A 22647-nucleotide genomic window follows, 5' to 3' on the forward strand; every position below is an offset into this window, starting at 1 on the left:
CCCTTTTCTATGGTCTGAAACAAGTATTTGATCACCTCTTAGAATAGCTGAGCCAGTAGGATTTATCATCTTGACCAAAGGTTAAGGTAGGCAATAGCCTATAATGTTCCAGAAGTACCTACTTCTAGAAATAAAATTGTGAGAATGGAAATTTGGATGCTGAAAAAGATAAGTTTAGAGCATCCAAATGCAATTACTGTTTATGTTTCTAGCCTAAAACATCTGCATGGAAAAAGTTTAAAAGTTTAAGCAGGGACTTCGCTGGTGGCGCAGTGATTAAGAATCCGCCTGCCAGTGCAGGCAACACGGGTTCAATCCCTGGTCCGGGAAGATCCCACACGCCGTGGAGCAACTAAGCCCATGCTCCGCAGCAAGAGAAGCCACCACAATGAGAAGCCCACACACTACAACGAAGAGTAGCCCATGCACTACAATGAAGAGTAGCCCCAGCTCGCCACAACTAGAGAAAGCCCATGTGCAGCAACGAAGACCCAACGCAGCCAAAAATAAATAAAATTAATTAAAAAAGAAAAAGTTTAAGCAACTGGCTAGCTTTTTGATTGACATGACTTTACAAAAGCATATAGCTTTGACACTGGCTTGATTAAAGCACAAACTTTATATGCTTAGCATGAGTACCTTGAACCTGACACTGGCTGGTCAAGAGCACAGGCTTGGGATCAGGCAGGCGTGGATTCAAGTCCCAACTCTATCACTTATTGGCTGTGTGACTTTCAGTTTCCTTATCTTTAAAACAATCTCATAAGATAGTTGTAAAGATTAAGAGACAGAAAAAATGTAAAAGATTTCAGTATCTGTGCTTGGAATATAATGAAGTACCAAAAATAGTCCTTATGCTGAAATATTTTTCCACTTTTCCACCTGAGTATTATGGTATTATATAGCTCTAGCCTCAGACTAATTAGAAAATCATAGTTCCTTTTTATAACTGAACACCCATTAGAGACAAAAGGCGATCTTTAATGGCACAACAAAAAAACAAGGGCTTATAAAACTAACTGCTAAAGCGAATATCAGAAAACAACCTTTATCTAATTTGCCATCACTAGAGAAGGAGAATCAAATTGTCTATGAAAGTGGGTTATGCCCTCCTCAAGCTCAATGGATATGCAGATACTAACAAGAAAATGAAGGAAGAGAAAACTGAATTTTTCCAAAATCAAGAAGAGATTATTAAGAAAACAGTAATCAGGTAGCTAAGGAACAATATAATCTGAAGAAAAGAGAAAGCAAGAAATTGATTTTGAGTTGTGCTTTTCAGAAAAGCAATGGGAAATGATTGGGAAGAAGCTTGAGCAAATCATTAAGGGCATATTTCCTGCGGCCCCTCTTCCCATTCCTCCCAGTCTCCCACCACATTTTCTTTTTCCCGATTTTAGTAAAGTTATTGGGAACACAGGAGCCTGAATTACCAGGTTTGCCAGTAGGACATACAGTCACTTGAAAATCAGCAAGCTGCCATTTCATTCTAGCTACAAAACCCAAACAAGATAACATCATATTTTCAAGACAGTATTTTTAAAAAAATGGTAAAACAGAATTATGCCAACTAATACACTTCACTATTCTTTTTGATGTTTTCTATTATAAACATACCATATAACTTTAATTTTCTTTCTCTATATTATTTAATCTGTTATACACATAGTTCAATAGTGCTTCTTCAGTTACAAAAAGCTGCTGCTGTGCTCTTGAACTAAGAGATCAGAAAAGAATTTAAGGGGAAGGGAACAAACATTCATTAAACACCCATGTGCCTCTCTATATACATTATCTCATGAATAGTCACAATATCTCTGTGAAGTCGCGTTAGTCTCATTTCATAAGAAATACAAACGGAAGCTCAGAGAGGTTGGATAATTTCCCAAGGTCACAAAACTGATAATGATGGTGATGCTGGTGAATATTTATTGCTTTAACTCATCCATCCACAAAACCCTAGAAGGTAGTTACTATTATTATGTTCAGTTTAAAAAATGAGAAAACAGTAGGTAAGTAACATGTCTACAGTCCACGGCTGGCAAGTGAGTAAGATAAAATTAACCCACACGGCCCAACCCCAGAGTTGGACTGTCAGTGCTTGCTCCTGCCTGTGCCATATTATCTTAAGAGACCATCTAGTTCATTCCAGACAGAGGAGAATGTTTAGAATACTGCACAGAATGCGTGCTCAATATATGCTATCATTAGACTGAATCTTTCTTGTTTTTTCTAAGGAATTCATAATACAGAGGGGAGGAGTTTAGACGGTGTAATAATTTCCTGTCAATTCCTTTTCAACTGGATATTCTACTTCCAATGGCGACAGAATGGAAGTGTCATTGTTCATTAAATTCCCATTTATTTACCCTACAAATATTCCACGAGCCCTATATTCTGAGCCTACTGACAAAATAAAACCACAAAGAAGTCAACCATGATAATAAGTGTTAATAATCTCCTAGCAAGAAGTAGCTCACAGGGGCCCAATAATTACTACAGTGCGTGCCTTTTTAAGTATTGAAATTAAAACTTTAAACTTTTAAAAAATTCTTTAAAATTACTGGAATCTGTAAAATTATTATTGAAATTAAAATTAAATTGATTTTTTACTATGGAAATCCAACTCAACTCTTTCATTTACCTTATTTTTATTTTGCTCGACTTCACTTAGTCCTTACAAGAGCTACGTGAGGTAGGTTTCTGAGTCCGCCTTCACAGATGAGGCGACAGTCATTCTTGGAGACCGAGGGGCTTGCTAGAGCTCACAGGACCTATGTCTCCTGACCCGAAGCCCAGGGCTCTCTCCATGAGCTGACAGCCTCCTCCTAGCCACAGGGATTCAGAACCTGTTGCCAAATCAGAGTCATATACAACCTTCAGACGTGAGCCTGTTTTCTGACCCAGATTCCATTAAGTGAAGGAAAGGCCAGGATTCCAGAAGGAAGGACGTTGCAAAAAACACTATGGCAAATATATAGACAGTAATATCCTGAATCTTGCCCCAAAGAGAACTACGGTCACTTATTTAGGTATCATACGCAAGGGACAGTGGGATGCCTTTTGAGCACTGTAGGACACAGAAAATGAACTGGCACTGTTAACTAGGGGCCTGAGGCACTTACATGGCCTACCCTTAGAGGGGGGTCACAGGAGGGCCAGGTAATATACGGGATCATGGCCCAGGTCTGGCTCACAGTAGGTCCACTGAGTCCATGGGCCCATCCTAGTCATTTCCCCAGTTCCTGATAATTAATTGGAGCACATGTACATAGTAGTTGGTATAACCTTCTATCTACATTGTTTCTGGCCAGTGAAGTAAAAGTTACCATAGTGGGGAAAGCCAAGTGGAAGCCCTGTACTCCCCCCACCTCCAGCAGCAGCCAGTAAAGTAAGTCAAGACCAATATCAAATCCTATCTCATTAACAGAAGATCATGGGTTCATGGGGAGAAGGGACAGGGTTAGCTATTGAAAGGTTCCAACACCATAAGCCAAATCAAAATCAGTTTCACAGGCTGGTAAAGCTCTCTCCATTGCTATAGAAATTTTGAAATTTAGTTATGGGAGTTACCTAATTTTGTCTTTTTCTTTCTATATACCCTTAGATATGCTTCCAACACAATCAAATGTACATAAAATCTTAAACAATGTACATTAATTTTTTTTCTTTTTAAAAATTCATTTTTGGGCTTCCCTGGTGGCGCAGTGGTTGAGAGTCCGCCTGCCGATGCAGGGGACATGGGTTCATGCCCCGGTCTGGGAAGATCCCACATGTCGCGGAACGGCTGGGCCCGTGAGCCATGGCCGCTGGGCCTGCGTGTCCGGAACCTGTGCTCCGCAACGGGAGAGGCCACAACAGTGAGAGGCCCAAGTACCGCAAAAAAAAAAAAAAAATTCATTTTTATCTATGGGGAATACAAATACTATGGTATCACTCACTTTGGGTCAATTTTTAAGTCAGTGACAACTCTGGATATGTACTCACAAAGGCTATACCTTAACCTTGAAACCATGTGAGGGAGTAAAACCCCATGAAATTTTAAATGCTTAGTCCAAATTTTTGGGGAAATGCCCAAATCATGTCAATGGCATAATGATTCAACTTTCTATGTAAAAAGGGGTTTGACCTAAAAGGAATAATCCGATGCTCATACACAAGCACAGATATCTACATTTTTATTTTCATGATTTTAGACAAGAATGCAAGATGACTATTCAATGAATACCTTCAAATTCTACACCAGAGATTAACATATTTGCATGTATACGTTTAAACTGTATTAAGCACTACAGGAAATAAGTAATATAAAATATCAAACATATAACCTGTTCTCAAAGAACTAACAAGTGACCTGCGTATTTAGATTATGATCTGAGTAGAATTTGGGTATGTAGTTAAATTTAAAATAAACTTCAAGAGTTCTAAAAGCACTACAAATAATTACAAATATGTAAAAGAGGTCAGGATCTGGTGTCAGACTGAATGGATTCAACCCCAAATCTCCTACCTATGTGGCTTTAGTTAGTAATTTCACTTTGCTTGAGCTTCACTTTCCCTCTCTGTGAAATGGGCTCACATGAAGACAGGATGAGATCATATAAAGCAGAGCCTAGCACACACTACCTACTGGAATATTAGTGGCTATAATTTCTATTATTTATTATTGGGGAAATATCCCCATGTGAAAAAAATGAATATTGGTAGTCAAAAAAATTAAATTCTTTCAGACTTGACTCAAACCAACCATCTTGCTGGAATTTGTCTCTGAAGTATTTAAACACCAAAATCCTGAGCCACAGCGTCTGTGTCCCTGCCTGGGTTGTGTCCGGCTCAGCTGTGCTTTTCCCTTTGCTGCCACATGTAGCAATGAGATCTGCTCTGTTCCAGTCTTTTCCTTTGCAGCTTCTCCTCCTGTTAATTAGCTGTGTCAGCGCTGGCAGGCAGCTCTTCCTCCACCCTAATATGCTGTGTTCTAAGAATTTTGCCATCATTTCTGAACAAACGTCATATAGATGGTACTACGGAGCTCATGTCTAGAAAACTGGCTCTTAACATACGTTTATCAAATGTGTTGTGACTTTTCTGACACTAAAGCAAAAAAAACATGTTGATCAGGAATAATTCATTCTTTTATTTATTTATTTATTTTTGTGGTACGCAGGTCTCTCACTGTTGTGGCCTCTCCCGTTGCGGAGCACAGGCTCCGGACGCGCACGCTCAGCGGCCATGGCTCACGGGCCCAGCCGCTCCGCGGCACGTGGGGTCTTCCCAGACTGGGGCACGAATCTGCGTCCCCTGCATCGGCAGGCGGACTCTCAACCTCTGCACCACCAGGGAAGCCCTAATTCATTCTTTATATAAAATGTTTGAAACTGTTTAGCCTTTTATCGGGATTTCATTTGGAAAATAGCAATCTTTCTACAGATTTATAACTTATGTTCCTCTGATTATAACCCAAATCATTTCTTAACCCTTTCATTACTTAAGCAAATATTCAATTACATTTTACTGTATAATAAAGTGGGCATAATATTTTTATGATCTAAAATAAAATATTTCATTCTCTCTATGCGACTAATATACTTTTCTCTTTGTTCAAATTGAATATGAAAAACTAGGACAACTTCTGCCTACACTGTATTTCAAGTGTTATTCCCTCCAATTGTATATGATAACATTGGTGTATTATTAAAAAATTCTAATTCCTAAACATAGAGGACTTACATAGAGGATACATTTGAAAGTGATTATTTGATTTACAAAATAAATTTTTATTATTTAAAAGAAAAAAGAATTCAGTTCTTTCAGACATTAAGAAGAAACTTTGAAAGTCAGAGTCTTTTAAAAATTCCCCACCAACAGCTCCTAGGGATCCTGAGTCTGGTGATGTTTGACATTGAATACAATGAGTGCAATACATCACAAAAGCATTCCCCCCAAAATTGCCAGTGCTCTCAGGCCCTGAGCCCTGGACCCTTTCCTCTTCTGTAACCAAGATCATCATTAATCATCCCCACCACTCAGTTTTCTTCACTCATGCCTCACCTTTAACAAAAATAATCATTATTATTACGTGCTTTAAACTCTGCTTTTTACTTCTGCTATCACCTTGTGGTTGGGGCCCTGGTGACAGGTGCTGTGGAACAGCAAGGATGTTTAGAACACCAACAGTTCAACAGAGCCCTGCTTAACCGCCCAATAGGAAAGGGACCATTTCCTACATCAGTGAGAAGTGGCAGGTGTCAGTGACATCTAAGTTGCATGCTTCTCTCCCTCTTTTCCTTTTTTGTGCTAGAGAGACAAGTGCTGAAATAAAAAAAAAAACCTCCCCATGCCTTGCAAGAAAACAAAATGGGCATTGTTAAAACACATTTATCGGGCTTCCCTGGTGGCGCAGTGGTTGAGAGTCCACCTGCCGATGCAGGGCACACGGGTTCATGCCCCGGTCTGGGAAGATCCCACATGCCGCGGAGCGGCTGGGCCCGTGAGCCATGGCCACTGAGCCTGCGCGTCCGCAGCCTGTGCTCCGCAATGGGAGAGGCCACAGCAGTGAGAGGCCCGCGTACCGCAAAAAAACAAACAAACAAACAAACAAAAAAACACATTTATCCTTTGAAGTATTTTGATTCACTGGGTGGACGTTTTACTAAAGCAACAATTTTTGGTAAAGTGGTTGCCGAAAGTGAATTATTCCTGAGCATTTTCACTCCTTACATTAACTGAATAAGAAACGTCACACGGGTAAAACATTTAACTCTCAAAGCTCAGAAAAGCATCACGGGGACCAAGTTTCTTACCTACAACAATGCCATAGGAAAAAAACAGAAAGTAGATATTGGGGGCAAAACTGCTCAACATGAGGCCTCCTGCCACCATGAAGCCACTGAAGATTGTCACGGCTCTTGCTCCAAAAGATGAGACACACAGGCTGCACACAGGACCTAAAATCATAAATGAAACCTTCACTTATTTAACAGTAACCTCCTCTCCACATCCTATCATCCATCCGAAATTTAAAATGATTCCATCGTAAAACAACAACGGCAATAATAAGCTACTGTGTGTTCACTATGGGTTGGACACCCTGCTACTTCACATAAACAATCTCCCTTCATTATAATCTCCCTGCTTTCCTGGGAGGTAGGTGCTTTCGTTATCCTCGCTTTTCTGATAAGGAAATTAAAGTGTCAGAAGAGGAAGGTCACATAGCTAAGAAATCGGGGTTCTGGAGTCAGACTTTATTAAATTTTCAATGAGAATAACAGCGGCAGCCACCCTCAGAGTAACAAGAAGTAAAAACCCAGGCCATCTGGCTGTTGAGTGCATCAGGATTTCGGTCTCCTGTACTTGCCATGCATCTTTTCTACCCAGAGCTCCTATCCAGCACAAGGCCAGTCATATAATTGATGGTAAAAATAAACTTAATGATTGACTCAATGCTATCCATAGCATCCTTATAAAGGGATGAAGTGAGGGTAGTTACTCCCTTCCTAGAGAAGATTTTGGCAGGTGGGGCAAATGCCTCTACCCTACCCACCCGGGCACGACTTTGTCAGTCTCACTGTCCTACATACTACATGTAACCTGGAATTTGGGGAAGGAAGTGCACTGTTGACTGACAGGTAAAAGGGACCATTACCTGGACCAGTTCTATGTGGAAGTGGGCAACTGCTCACGTACTGGGATTTAAGTGATAGTGAAATTCTCTCTCACTAGCACTGTTACCTTGACAGTATCTACAACTACGGAGCTTAGCATATTAGAAATAAAAGGACATGAAGGGTTACTCAGCCCAGTAGTCTTATTTACATGGAAGGAAACCGAAGCTCAGAAGGGTTGTCCATGCCATGGTTAGAAGAAAGGGCCCAACATTTAAAAGCAAAGAGAAACATCTTAATTGAGTTCACAACAACCTTTCAAGGTACAAATCATTATTCCCAATTTTTAAAAAGCATGCTCACCAGAATGGCAAAAGGCAGACAACAATAAGTGTGAGCAAGGATGTGCAGCAATCACAACTCCCATAAACTGCTAGCGTGATCTCCCAAAGCGGAACACAGCGCTGTATGACTCTGAAGTTCTACTTCTATGTACACCTACACCAAAAGTCATGGACATAAATGGTCATAGCAGAACTAGTCATAGTAGCCAGCACCCACAGATCCAGATGTTCCTCAGTAGTGGAAGGTATAAGTAGATTCTGGTGTATTCATACAATGGACTACCATATGGCCATGAGAATGAATGACCTACAGCTACACACAGTAATGCAGGTGTATCTCACAAATGTATGTGGAGTGAAAGATACAACAAGAAAAAGTACACATTGTGTAATACCAATCATAAGAAGTACAAAAACAGACAAAATTAATCTACAGTCAGAAGTCAGGATAGGGGGTCTTTGGTAGGGGGTAGGAAGCTATAACCAGAAGGAAACACAGCCCAACTTCTAGGTACTGCTAACGTCCTGTTCCTGGATGTGAATGTGCTCATTACATGGGTGTGTCTGGTTTGTAAAAACAATTCACTGAGCTATACTCTCAGGATATGCACACTTTTCTGTACATATCTTAAAACATTTTAGGAAACCTCAAATGGAGAGATAGTGTCATCCATCCACAGTCTCACTGTTAGCAAGTGGGGGAGCCAGGATCTGATGATCCCAAGCCCGTTTTTACCAATAACAGAGAGTCTCTTAAGCACGTATTTAAGACCAGGGTATGACCACTGAGATACCACCAGCTTTCAATGCCTAGAGCCATCCCACATTCCTCCCTGGTCATGAACTGGCCCCTGTCATTTCAAGCCCTCTTGTGTGAGCCAGTATGGAAGAGCAGACTGATATATTTACATGACAGAGGGGAATATTCTACTCCAGTGTTTTAGGAGGAAAATCCATTTGAAAGACCAAACTTATCTGACAGTTGAGCTATGTGTATACCCAACGAGAAACACTTAGATACTTCAAAAATAGAAATGATTTTAAATTTCATAAAAGGATGTTGACATCATAAAATCATGAGCCTTCTATGTTGTTTACCAAATTGTATTGACATTGACAGTCAGTGTTTACAAATTTAACAGGCACGTGGAATTGAAATAGAGATTGTTACTGGCATACTTGAAAAGTTTCAAGTTTCATCCTCAAAGCAGGACTTTAAATTTATGCTCCTTAAGGCATGTTAACCCTACAAGGAAACTCAAAGTTTGGGAAGATGGGGGTGGGGTGAAGGGTAATAATTTTCACAGCATGTACAACCAAAACAACTATTTTATAAAATGTATAATATTATCATAAATTTTGTGATAAATTCTTAAATCATGTTTGCCTAATACATGATTCTTTGAATAAAATTAAGCCTAAGGAAGAAATGAGCAGAAATTCTTTGACAGATGAAAACAGCAAATTGAAAACTGTTTTTAAAAAACTTCTCACCTCACACCTGTCTGGCCTTTATCAAAAAGATAACAAATAACAAGTGTTGATAAGGATGTGGATAAAGGGGAACCCTCATGCACTGTTGGTGGGAAGGTAAACTGGTACAGTCACAACGGAAAACAATATGGAGATTCCTCAAAAACTTAAAAATAGAACTACCATACGATCCAGCAATTCCACTCCTGGGTATTTATCCAAAGAAAACAAAAACACTAATTTGAAAAGATATATGCATCCCTATGTTCACTGCAGCATTATATACAATAGCCAGGATATGAAACCAACTTAAGTGCCCATCAATAGATGAATGGATGTGGTATATATATACAATGGAATATTACTCAGCTATAAAAAAAAGAATGAAATCTTGTCATTTGTGACAGCATGGATGGACCTAGAGAATATTATACTAAGTGAAATAAGTCAGACAGAGAAAGACAAATACTGTATGATTTCACTCATATGTGTAATCTAAAAAACAAAACAAATGAAAAAACATATTTACACAGAAACAGAGTCATAGATACACAGAGTCAGAGAACAAACACGTGGTTGCCAGAGGGGAGGGGCGTAGGGGGAGAGAGAAATAGATGAGGGAAATTAAGAGGTTAGAACTTCCAGTTACAAAATAAATGAGTCACAGGTATGAAATGTACTGTGTGGGGAATATAGTCAAGAGTTATGTAATATCTTAGTATGGTAACATACTGTAATTACACTCATTGTGGTGATCATTTTAAGATGTGTAGAAATATCAAATCACTATGTTGTGTACTGGAACTAATATAGTGTTGTAAGTCAGTTATACTTCAAAAACAAACAAGCCAACAAAAAGGCTCATAGAAAAAGAGATCAAATTTCAGGTTACCAAAGGTAGGGGATGGGGGACGGGGACTTGGATGATAGTGGTCAAAAGGTATAAATTTCCAGTTATAAGATAAATAAGTATGGGCTTCCCTGGTGGCCCAGTGGTTGAGAGTCCGCCTGCCGACACGGGTTTGTGCCCCGGTCCGGGAAGATCCCACATGCCGCGGAGTGGCTGGGCCCGTGAGCCATGGCCGCTGAGCCTGCGCGTCCGGAGCCTGTGCTCCGCAACGGGAGAGACCACAACAGTGAGAGGCCCGCGTACCGCAAAAAAAAAAAAGATAAGTAAGTACTAGTGATGAAATGGACAACATGATAAATATAATTAACACTGTTGTGTGTTATATATGGAAGTTGTTAAGAGGGTAAATCCTGAGAGCTCTCATCACAAGGGAAAAAATATTTTTTTCTATCGCTTTAATCTTGTACCTATATGAAATGATGGAGGTTCACTAAACTTATTGTGGTAATCAATTCATGATCGATGTAAGTCAAATCATTATGCTGTACACCTTAACCTTATACAGTGCTGTATGTCAATTACATCTCAACAAAACTAGAAGAAAAAAAATTCTCTACTTTCACACCACCACCTGCTGCTTACTTAGAGGAAAAAATCTTGATGTCAGAGGTTAAAGACAAAGAATTTTAGAGCTGAATGGGGCCTTGGAAAGGGTCCAAAGACCTCATTTAAAAAATGATGAAACTGTAGTTTAGAAGGATCATGTGATTTGACCAAGAATCCGTAGCTAATCAATGACAGGGCTAAGGCCAAAGTCAGCCCAGCATTCTTCCCAATTGAGATGTATTTCCATTGGCACCTTAATGTTTTTCTAGAAATATCAATTTAAAAAACACCTATGTACTTTTATTAATATCTTACAGCCTAAGTAATTTTATGAATTTACAGAAGATGAAAACATGAGATTTATGTTCATTTTGGTGTTTAAAATTTAGAGCAAACTATTTTATTCTCACCCTCAGAACCAGGGTATTTCTAGACTTGATTTACACAGATTTAAACCACAATAGCCCCAGGTTTCATCAATAACAATTAGGGCAAAGTATAACTGGAAGTGACCAGTGAGTCACATCGACAAAACTGACACATTTATGTGTTTAGCTCTTCCTAGTAACAGGCAAGTTCTCCAAGATGATAAACCATAGATTACTCCTCAGCACTCCTCATCTGAATTACTCAGATTCATTAAATCAAAGGACTACTCTCAGGGGAGATTTCTTATGAGGCTTCAGGTCTTTTACTTTGCAGAAGGGACCTTTGGAACAAAAGGTACTTAACTTGTAATATGAACCAGTAACTCCACTCCTTGGAATCTATAAAATTTTAGAAAAAAAGGGAGGGAGGAACGTCATCACTGGGTTGCCAATTTTCCTATTTTGACAAGTAAAGACATTTTTAAATGTAATAACTATCTATTATCACTGTCATTTCATTAAAGAGGAAGAAGGAATATTTTAATAAGGAAATAGTGAGAAGGATACAATTTCAGCGTAAAATGGAAGCCAGTAAGAAGTTACACACACACGCGCGCGTGCGCGCGCACACACACACACACTACATATCACTGCCTTTATATTCATTTTGTTTGTTTGTTTGTTTGTTTTGTAATGTATCAGTCTGGTTTTAGAGTCAGGATAATTTTAACCTTATAAACGAGTTTGAACAGTGTTCCTTTCTAGAAACCGAGAATGACCTCTGGGCAAAGGCTAGTGAAGAAATGAGGACTTCAGTCCTACAGCACACAGAATTGAATTTAGCTAACAACCTAGTGAGCCTTAAAATGGACTTTCCCTCAGTCTCCAGATAAGGGCCGAGAATAGCTGACACCTTGATTTTGGCCTTCTGAGACCCTAAGCAGCGTACCCAGCCAAGTCTGCCAGACTTCTGTCCTGGAAAATGGTTATAGAAATTATAATTTTTCCTTAGTATACAAATTTAAAGCTTACATTGCCCACTAAGCACAACTTTGGCTTAATGAAAAAAATAATATATTATTTTCATTATCAATCAGTTCAAAAGATTGCCTAATTTTCCTTGTGTTTTTTTCTATTTGAGGATTTTTATAAATAGGTGAAGAAATTTCCTAAAAAAAAAAAAAAAAAAAAGAAGATGGTTACACACACTACATATCACTGCCTTTATATTCATTTTGCCTTTCATAAAAAGTCTTCTTGAACTCACGGTTGTATGTGTATTGGGGTTTAGGGGCCATTATTACTACCTTCTGTCTGGGTGATTAATCTTGATTGGTTGGATGAACTGAAAATGCTAAGTAGCAGAGCTAGCAATCAGAACAGAAGACGAGTCTGAGGACGGCAGGTGGCAGGTGGGGCGCTAAGACGTACGCAGGGCTCTTAAAAGATATTCCATTCTCCTGCATAGTAGCCTGGCAACATCTTTGGCACAATGCTGACACGTTCCCTCACAAAAGGTAAGAACCTATATATTAGGGAGTAACTCTATAAACCAAGGGTCTCCAACCTCTGGGCCACAGACCAGTACTGGTCCTGAGGCGTGTTAGGAACCAGGCCGCACAGCAGGAGGTGAGTGGTGGGCGAGCGAGCGGAGCTTCATCTGCCGCTCCCCACCGCTCACATTACCGCCTGAACCATCTCCCACCCCATGGAAAAATTGTCTTCCACGAAACCAGTCCCTGGTGCCAAAAAGGTCAGGGACTGTTGCTATAAACCCAAGTGATGAATGAGGAACGAAAGGAGGATGCGGTCGGACTTTCAAGCCCTACAACCTCTTAAATACAAAACGAAACAAAAACATAAAATCATTTGTTAATGGTCATCTGCAAATCAGACTGATTGATATCATTCTCAGCCAATGAGGGGAATTAAATGAAGGAAATGAAACTGAAAACTCTTGCGGAAAAAGTGTTTTGTTACGATCAAGGGTGAATTAGAAAATGAGAAGGATGAGAAGATGTGGTACATATATACAACAGAATATTACTCAGCCATAAAAGAGAACAAAATAATGCCATTTGCAGTGACATGGATGGACCTAGAGCTGATCATACTAAGTGAAGTAAGTCAGACAAAGACAAATATCATATGATATCACTTATACGTGGAATCTAAAAAGTGGTACAAATGAACTTATTTACAAAACAGAAACAGAGTCACAGATGTAGAAAACAAACTTATGATTACCAAGGGGGAAAGGAGGGGAGGGATAAATTGGGAGACTGGGATTGACATATATACACTACTATATATAAAATAGATAACTAATAAGAACCTACTGTATAGCACAGGGAACTCTACTCGGTGTTCTGTAATGACCTATATGGGAAAAGAATCTAAAAGAAGAGCGGATATATGCATATGCACATGTATAACTGATTCACTTTGCTGTACAGCAGAAACTAACACAACACTGAAAATCAACTGTACCCCAATAAAAATTATTTTTTAAAAAAAGAAAAAATGAGAAGGATGAGTTGTTCTAAGGAAGTCAGAAGGATGTACACGTTAAGGGATGAAATTGTTTCCTTTAGCCCTTCAGGGTAATGTGGGAAGAAATGGAGTTAAATTTTTGCTGGCTATTAAAATTAATAGGAAGAATACACATCTTTAAAAGTTTGCTAGTAACATAAATTTAGGTCTGCATTAATCAAACAAAAGAGTAAATATTTGACCATTACCATTCCTTCACTATTTACCAAGCATCCATTAGAGCGGCACTGCTGCAAAACAGAAAGATAAGGAGGCACACATGGAATTTTAAACTTTCTACTAGCTACATTACATAAATAAGAAGAGGTAAAATTGATTTCAATAATATATTTTATCTAACCAAATACATCGAAAACATCATCATTTCAACATGATTAAAGAGATATTTTACACTCCTTTGTTTTGTACTAAGTCTTTGAAATTCACTGTGTATTTGTTACACTTATAGCACATCTCATCTTGGACTAGCCACATTTCAAGTGCCCAACAGCCACATGTGGCCAGTGCTTACTGTACTGGACCACACAGCACTGGAGTCCCATATCATGGTAGATAAGGACACAGAGAAGAAGATGCAAAATTTCTGACCTAGACCAAAAGGCAAAACAAACACATATCAAAACCTAAGGCCATGGGCAATAAGCACAAAAGAAAGGTTCAGCTCATGTGTTTGGGGATTTCAGAAAAGGGAGATCACCATGGGCCAAAGAACTGAGCCTTGAACTGCGCTGTGAAGTATTGTCAAAAGAGATGAAAATACATTCTAAATGGAGAGAAGAGAACTATAATGTGGTTCTCCAAGTTGTAATTTTTATAAGACAGCTTTGGAAAAGAAATTATTCCCTTTGGGAAAGAAATCAACTTCCATGCACTTCTCTCTCCCAAAAAGTTTCAGAGAGTTCCCAGAGTGGTAGGATGGCCAGGCCTACTGTCGTAAGTATGCTGACGGTACAATGAGAAATAAATTATAGCAGTAACCAGGCTGTGTGCTTGAAGCACTGCAAGGATTTCCTAAGACAGCAGATTGATTAGGCCCACTAGTCCTATCCCTCTACTTACAAGGCGGGGAGCCCAACAAACTGGCAGGTTTCTCACTTCTTACTCCCCCCCCCCTTTTTTTTTTTTTAATTTTTGGCCACACCCCGCAGCATGTGGGACCTTAGTTCCCCGACTAGGGAGGGAACCCGCGCCCCACACTGGAAGGCGGAGTCTTAACCACTGGACCGCCAGGGAAGTCCCTGAGATCAGGAATTTTAAGTTCATCTTCCTGAGGAAGAAAAAGGCACTACAGAACCACATCCACTCAAATCCTTGCTCTCAAGTATACCGATCACCTTGCTTATCGGTTGCTTTGGTGTATCATGTACATTTGCCTTCTTCAAGTCAGCAAAACCTGCCAAGATTCTCACCAAACCCTAGACCTGCCTAGCACACTGGGAATGGGCCAATGTAACAGCATCCTTGTAGGAGGCAGGAATTCAGTCCTACGCAAGGAGTTAACAGGGGGTAAAACTGTACAGATAATGCTGAAAGCCAGCTCTGCCAACACTCACAACTCACGCAGCAAGCCTGTTGGCTATACTGACTCATTATATTAACCTGGAGATAGATGTACTGACTCATTAGGGATTTGAAGATCTTTGGAGGAATTAAAGACAAAAAAAAGAGAGAGGGAGGGGACTGTTAAATCTATCTGGAGTACAAAACTACAGAACAAAAGATCTCCCTGCTGTATCAGCACCTCTGTGGTCAGAAAAATGGTCCCACCCTTCTCCTTGAATGTGAAGCATAACACCCAACCAAAGCGTGCTTTCTCCCAACTTAAAACAATATAAGGCCATGATCGCCCTTTAGTTCAGTTACCTTCCATTCCTTCTGAATCCTTCAGGTTTCGACCAGAGAAACTGAACCAGAAGAAGACTTCCATTAAGAGATTTATTGCAAGGAACTGGTTTACGTGGTTTTGGGACCTGGCTAGGCAAGGACAGCATCCACAGGACTAGGCCTCAGGAAGGGCCGATTGGAACTCTCTCCCACAGGATGAAGCTATAGCCGTAGGCTGAATTTCTTCTTCTGGAAAAGCTCATTTCTACTCATAAAGACTTTCAGTGAATTGAATCAGATCCATCTAGATTATTTAATATAATCTCGCTTACTTCAAGTCAATTGATTATGGACTTGGAGCGCATCTATAAGATACCTTCACAGTGATACCTCCATGAGTGTTTGACTAACCGTGGAATGCAGCCCTAGCCAAGTAGACACAGACTATCACAGCTCCTAACACATCACTCCTTCTGCAGCCAAATGTACTCTACCAGACTGCATCACCTGCAGCGCGATGCCAGGGCTTTGCACACGGGGACTCTGCGTGGACTGCCCTCTCCATGCCCATGCATCTGGCCCAGCCCACCCTCCCCTCTGGCCCACTTCACAGCCTATCTCTATAAAACTGCAGAGACTGCCTTGTTCTTGCTGTTCTTGGTATTTGTGGTGAAGTCTCAAGGCATTACTACCCTTTTTTCCTGTCTCTGCCCTGAGACTCTAAATCCCTTATAGCAGAGATGATGTCTGGGCCTCCCTAACACACAGGAGAAGAGATTCTCTGAGTGTGCGTAATGACGGTGTATAACTGCGGGAGGCCGAGTCCTTGATATTCAGCTTTATTCATCCTAAGGATCATCTGGAAAAACAATTCAGATGAGAAGTCTACTTCTTAGTATTTTCTCAATTACTCAAGTTTCAAAGAGAAAGAATTAAGGTTATAAAGAGTAGAAGGTTAAGAATTGCATGTCTTTCCGCTATTCTTAGCTACTGTCCAAATCTGCGTTTGTTAAAGACAATGGGTGGGCCTTTAAATTCCAGATGCTTAGATACAATCTTGACAGCTCTCCCTCCTGCCCATCCCCCTAGAAATGTCTTTGTCTTTCAGGCTGAAGGGTTTCTTTCTTTTGCAGATTCCAGTTTGGCTGGGACTGCCTGGGAGAGTAATTTTATTTGTGGGGGATTGTTGTTCTTTAATAACTAATATTTGTTGAGTACCTACCATATGACAAGCACCATCTCAAGTATTCTACATGGCAATCATATAAGGTAGGTACTTTTATTTTTTATTTGTTTATATTTTTGGCTGTGCCGCGCAGCATGCAGAATCTTAGTTCCCCAACCAAGGATGGTACCCACGCCCCTTGCAGTGGAAGTGTGGAGTCTTAACCACTGGACCACCAGGGAAGTCCCAGGTAGGTACTTTTATTATCTCCAATTTAAAGATGAAGAAACAGACTTAACAGGTTAGAAAAACCATTGCTTGGGTGTCAATCTTTCTCTCCTTTTTTTTTCCAATCTTCCTCTTAGACAATGTGTTCATCTTGGGCAGGTCACTAAACCTTAAGGACAATAATGCCTATTTCAGTGTGTTATTATGAGGATCGACCAAGATCAAGTAAGTGAAGGTGGCTGGTATTGAGCCAGGCACACAAGGGGCACTTTTTGGGTTTTTTTGTTTTTTGTTTTTTTTGCGGTACGCGGGCCTCTCACTGTTGTGGCCTCTCCCGTTGCAGAGCACAGGCTCCGGACGCGCAGGCTCAGCGGCCATGGCTCACGGGCCCAGCCGCTCCGCGGCATGTGGGATCTTCCCGGACCGGGGCACGAACCCGCATCCCCTGCTTCGGCAGGCGGACTCTCAACCACTGCACCACCAGGGAAGCCCAAGGGGCCCTTTTTGAACTAAAGGGACAAGTACACGAAAAGCAGACTTTGTATGTTGCTTAGCAAACGTACCTCTGCTGTGCTTACTCAATTATAAATCTCCAGAGGTCGGATCACAGAACTAGTCAAGGACGACACCTACCAGGCCTTCTCTGGACAAAACTGGGTAAAGAAAACAACTCATGTTCCTCAGCTACAATATGGCTTGCTGCATCAGAATCATCTGGGGAACTAGTTAAAAAGAAGATTCCTGGGACCACCCTCCGTCCCCCCCTCACAGCACTGATGAGTAAGAAACTGGCTTTTTAGACAAGCTCAAGTAATTCATATATACTCCTGATTTTAAGAGCAACTATCAAAGATGTATTTATGTAAATATATAATACATATATATAAATTAAATTAATTTTTATCGAAAAGGATGCAAAGATGTCCGTTTATGTGTTTATTCCCCAGAACTGGGGCCACTGGACACAATTTGTCATGGTTTACATGGCATACACAGTGACACATTCAAGCAGAAACCTACAAGAGTTCCCTTTATAAATATGTCAGCACCAATATACATTTGAGAATCATCAAGGAGTGCAAGACTGCAATCTAAGTAGAGAGGGCTTAAGCCAGTGGTAGCTCCCAACTGAAAATCACTTTGGGGGCTTGAAAAAGATTCACGTATGTGGGCCCCACTAAAGACTGACTGAATTAGAATGTCTGAGGGTCAAATCCAAGCATTTACATGCTGAAATCTTTCTACAGATGATTCTGATTATCTCCCTGGTTAAGAATCACTGACAATCATGATGAGATGTACTTTTCCTATTTCCAAGGTAGGACCGATCCGTTTGTTTTCGTGTAGAAGAAAGCTGTCCACAAAGTACATGATGAATGTGGCTCAAACACCGCTAGACCCCTCTTGCTAATACTGTATTACATAGCTTTCAGGATTTGTCCCTTAATTTATGCTATGAAGAGCCAAGGGAAGCCAACAACACAGATACTCAGTAGCCACTAACTAAAGTGCACACAGGCATGTGCACAAACACACACAAACACACACACATAAGTCTTAGCTCTCCAGTCATCATTTTTTTCTCACTGCTTCCTCATTCTGGAACCCTTTGGTCTCCGTATTCTATGTTTATCTGCAAAAGCTCTGATTAGCTGCTTCGAGGGTCTTCTCATCTAGCTGAAGACACTGAAGATAAGTTACTTGCACGAGGTCCCTCAGCTACAGGGTGGTACAGCCAGGACTCAGATTAGCTCTCACTTCAGCCCAACACTCCTCCAGTACTTGTTCATTCCCTGGACGTTTGGTGGGATGCTCTCTCTCTCCAGCCCATCAAGCGGGGCTGGCCTCGTAGGCACGCAACCAATGCAGCTGCACTGGACTCAGCTCTGAGAAGGGCCATGCACTTGGTCTGCTGCCCTGCTGCTGCTGTCTTGAAATTCTTAACTTCTGTAACTGGAGGCCTTGCATTTTCATTTTGCACATGGTATTGCAAATTATGTAGCTGGTCCCGCCTACAAGTGAAGGGAGCTGCTTGTGGCCCCTGAGACAGACTGGTCCATCCACTTAGGAACTTGCAGAAAGTGGAGCGCTGCAGTTCAGTTTTCAGAGTCTCAGCATCGGCTCTGACCACCAATACCCCATCCATCCCTAAGAAGATCTCAGCTTCCCTGAACACCTCAAACCCTCAAGTCTTACCTGGACAGACTTCCTGAAAAACAGCTTTGTTCTCCAAGTATGTGCTGACAGAGATAGCATTTCAATTACCCTTTGACCTGTGCTGGAAGGCAAGGTAATTGAACTTCTGTTTAAGTTTGTATTTGCTAATAGAAGCGATGACTAATTGGGACTTCCCTGGTGGTGCAGTGGTAAAGAATCTGCCTTCCAATGCAGGGGACTCAGGGTTCGATCCCTGGTCGGGGAACTAAGATCCCACATGCCACGGGGCAACTAAGCCTGCGCACTGCAACTACTGACCTCTTGCGCCTCAATGAGAGAGCCTGCGTGCCGCAAACTACCGAGCCCATGTGCTCTGGAACCCGCACACCACAACTAGAGAGCCCACGCGCCCTGGAGCCTGCCCACTACAACTAGAGAGAGAAAACCTGCTGCTACAACTAGAGAGAAGCCCGTACCACAAAGAAGAGCCTGCACCACAGTGAAAGATCCTGCATGCCTCAACAAAGATCCCACATGCCGCAACTAAGACCCGACACAGCCAAAAAAGAAATGACTAATTGGAGAACATTTAAAAATTCTCTTCTCACCAGATCATTTTCTAAAAATTATATTCTCAAACGTATCAGTCATCATCCACTTGTGCTTTGACAGCTTTACAAACAATCCACATTTTGAAAAACTCTTTCAAACAAATCTTGGCAAATGTTTCCTGCTTTTCTGACGCTTATAATGACAGTGTTATTTTCATTTGTTTAGTTACGTTTAGTTCTCTTATCTGACATGGCCACATGATCCAGCATTGTTTTTCAAGTCTTGTTTTTAATTTAACAAAGTAATTCATCAATTGGAAGCAACTATTTTTGTTTTGTTTTGTTTTAAGAAGTCCCCTTTAGTGATCAGGAAAGATAACAGATTTAAAAGAAGGAATGGCCAATGCATTTTCTTTGTAAATCATTTTAGAGTTGAAAAATACCTTATAAATCACCACATTCACTGTCCTCATTTTCCCCATAAGAATAGAGATTGTGATTTGCTCAATGAATCATGTAAAGGTCATAGCTCAGGATAAGACTCCAGGGCTACGTCTTAGCATATCTGTTCTTTTTTAAAAATTTTTATTGGGGTGTAGTTCATTTACAATGTTGTGTTACTTTCTGCTGTACAACAAATTGAATCAGTTATACATATTCATATATCCATTCTTTTTTAGATCCTATTCCCATATAGGCCATTACAGAGTACTGAACAGAGTTCCATGTGCTGTACAGTAGGTACTTATTAGTTATCTATTTTATATATAGTAGTGTGTATACAGCATGTCTGTTCTTCACTAGTTCCAAGTACGTTAGACTGATGATCGCTAAATACTACTGCAGAGCTCAAACTGTGACTCCAGAAATTGAAGTGCATATGATTTTGTCCTTAAAAAAAAAGCCGCCCTACTGTGCTGTCTAAAGATGTTAAGAATCACTATTATATCATACTTGATAAATGTTTATCAAGAATATTACTTTTGGGGCTTCCCTGGTGGCACAGTGGTTAAGAATCAGCCTGCCAATGCAGGGGACACGGGTTCGATCCCTGGTCCGGGAAGATCCTACATGCCACGGAGCAACTAAGCCCGTGCGCCACAACTACTAAGCCTGCGCTCTAGAGTCTGCAAGCCACAACTACTAAGCCCGCGAGCCAGAACTACTGAAGCCCGTGCGCCTAGGGCCCGTGAGCCACAACAAGAGAAGCCACCGCCATGAGAAGCCCTCGCACCACAACTAAGAGTAGACCCCGCTCGCTGCAACTAGAGAAAGCCCACGCACGGCAACGAAGACCCAACGCAGCCAAATATAAATAAATAAATAAAATAAATTAAAAAAAAAGAATATGACTTTTGGAGACATTTTATGAAGGTCACACAAAATACATCACATACATCTTACACATAACACTATATTTAAATCCTTAATGTCATTATCATTGTTGAGAAGGGACTACTCTTTGTCATATCAAATTTTTCTTAAGAAGGTGACACAAATGTAGGACATGCGATCTGATCACGGTGTGTCCGAATCAGAGAGGAGTAATTATGAATCATAGAGGAACTGTTCCCAGGACTGCTGAAAAATATTTGGTCCTTTGGTCACCAGCATTCATCGCACATACCTGGATCACTGCCCTCATACCCCTGTATCTTTCTTATTTGTGGAAATGTGTGTCTCACTAGACTGAGCCTCTTAAAGGCAGAAATGATGTGTTTGCCATTCATCCTTTCATATCCAGCATCCAGCACACTGCCTGGCACACAGTAGCAAATAAATATATAAAGGAATGAATGAACGGACAACTGAATCTCTGATGGAATTCCTGTATTGTCACATAGATTTATGACAGTGAAAGAGTGGTTTATAATCTCAGTGAAGGCAGCAAAGTAGGTGCTATACTTTAAAAAAAGAAAATAGCCTCCTACGTCTTGCACAATGTGAATGATGCAGCAAATGTAATTAAATGATTAATGAGTGAGGAGAAGCATAAGTTTCTCCACTTACTTGCAAGCAAGCCAACTCCACTTGCAAGGGATCCGACCCAGGCTGTTTTTCCCTTCCCTTCACCAAAGGCGTCCAGCCATTCTATGTACAGGACGCCAACAGCTAGCGGAGATCCGTAACACAAAAACTGAGTAAAGAGGGAGGCCAGTACAATCACCCAGCCCCAGCCACCGTCAGGTGGCTTCTTAAATTCCATTGTAATGTGAGATCAAGGCGGTGTTTCTCTGTAGGTCCTAAGCAAAAACAAAAAGAAAAAAAGAAAAGCATATTTAGAGTGTAGCGAGGCATGGTATTTTAGATTAAAAATATCTCCTCCCAAATTGAAACATAAAAAAAGTTCTCTAAAAATATAAGAGGAAAAGGATAAAATATCATCGATATACCAAGTTAACTTTAATATTTTGATTTCTGATTTGAATAAGTAATACATCCACATGTTTCCAAAAAGATGTTTTTTATATCATAAAAAGGATAAATTCGGAGTTTGGGATTAACATATACACACTACCATATATAAAATAGATAACCAACGGGGACCTACTGTATAGCACAGGGAACTCTATTCAATATTTTTGTAATAACCTAGAAGGGAAAAGACTCAGAATCACTGCCGTACACCTGAAACTCACACGACATTGTAAATCAACTATACTTCAATTTTTTAAAAAGGCATAGAGTGTAGAGTGTAAAGTCTTCTTCCCAAACTTGCCCCCGTTCACCAGGTTCCCACCCCAACCCAAGCACAGGAAATCACTGTTTTTGGTTTCCTGTGGCACGTTGAGTTCCCCAGGACACACTCTTACTTATTAGCAAGAGGAGGTTTACTAAAAGTGTTCTCTTTCTATGGAAGAGACCAGACAGCAGCAGGAGAAGGTAAATTACCATGCAGCTTAAGGAAGGGGATTTCTAAAGCTGGC

At 40.6% G+C, this 22647-nt stretch overlaps 1 protein-coding gene across 2 annotated transcripts in view; it reads right to left on the reverse strand.

Annotated features, from left to right (window-relative positions):
- SLC16A9 (solute carrier family 16 member 9) overlaps nucleotides 1–21958 on the reverse strand; it is a 35837-nt gene extending 13879 nt beyond the window's left edge. Inside the window, exons 1-2 of one of the 2 annotated variants that reach the window (XM_029201248.1) lie at nucleotides 21731–21958; nucleotides 6801–6944 (exon numbers count right to left, since the gene is read on the reverse strand). In XM_029201248.1, the coding sequence (XP_029057081.1) occupies nucleotides 6801–6944; nucleotides 21731–21926 (340 nt within the window). In that variant the 5' untranslated portion in view covers nucleotides 21927–21958. The remainder of the gene's footprint in view (nucleotides 1–6800; nucleotides 6945–21730) is intronic. The other variant, XM_029201249.1, reaches the window with a different exon arrangement.
- Nucleotides 21959–22647: the final 689 nt, after the last annotated feature.

The sequence above is a fragment of the Monodon monoceros genome, unplaced genomic scaffold, assembly GCF_005190385.1.
Source record: "Monodon monoceros isolate NGI ecotype Baffin Bay Population unplaced genomic scaffold, NGI_Narwhal_1 Super_Scaffold_4, whole genome shotgun sequence".
In the NCBI taxonomy this organism is placed as follows: Eukaryota; Metazoa; Chordata; class Mammalia; order Artiodactyla; family Monodontidae; genus Monodon; species Monodon monoceros.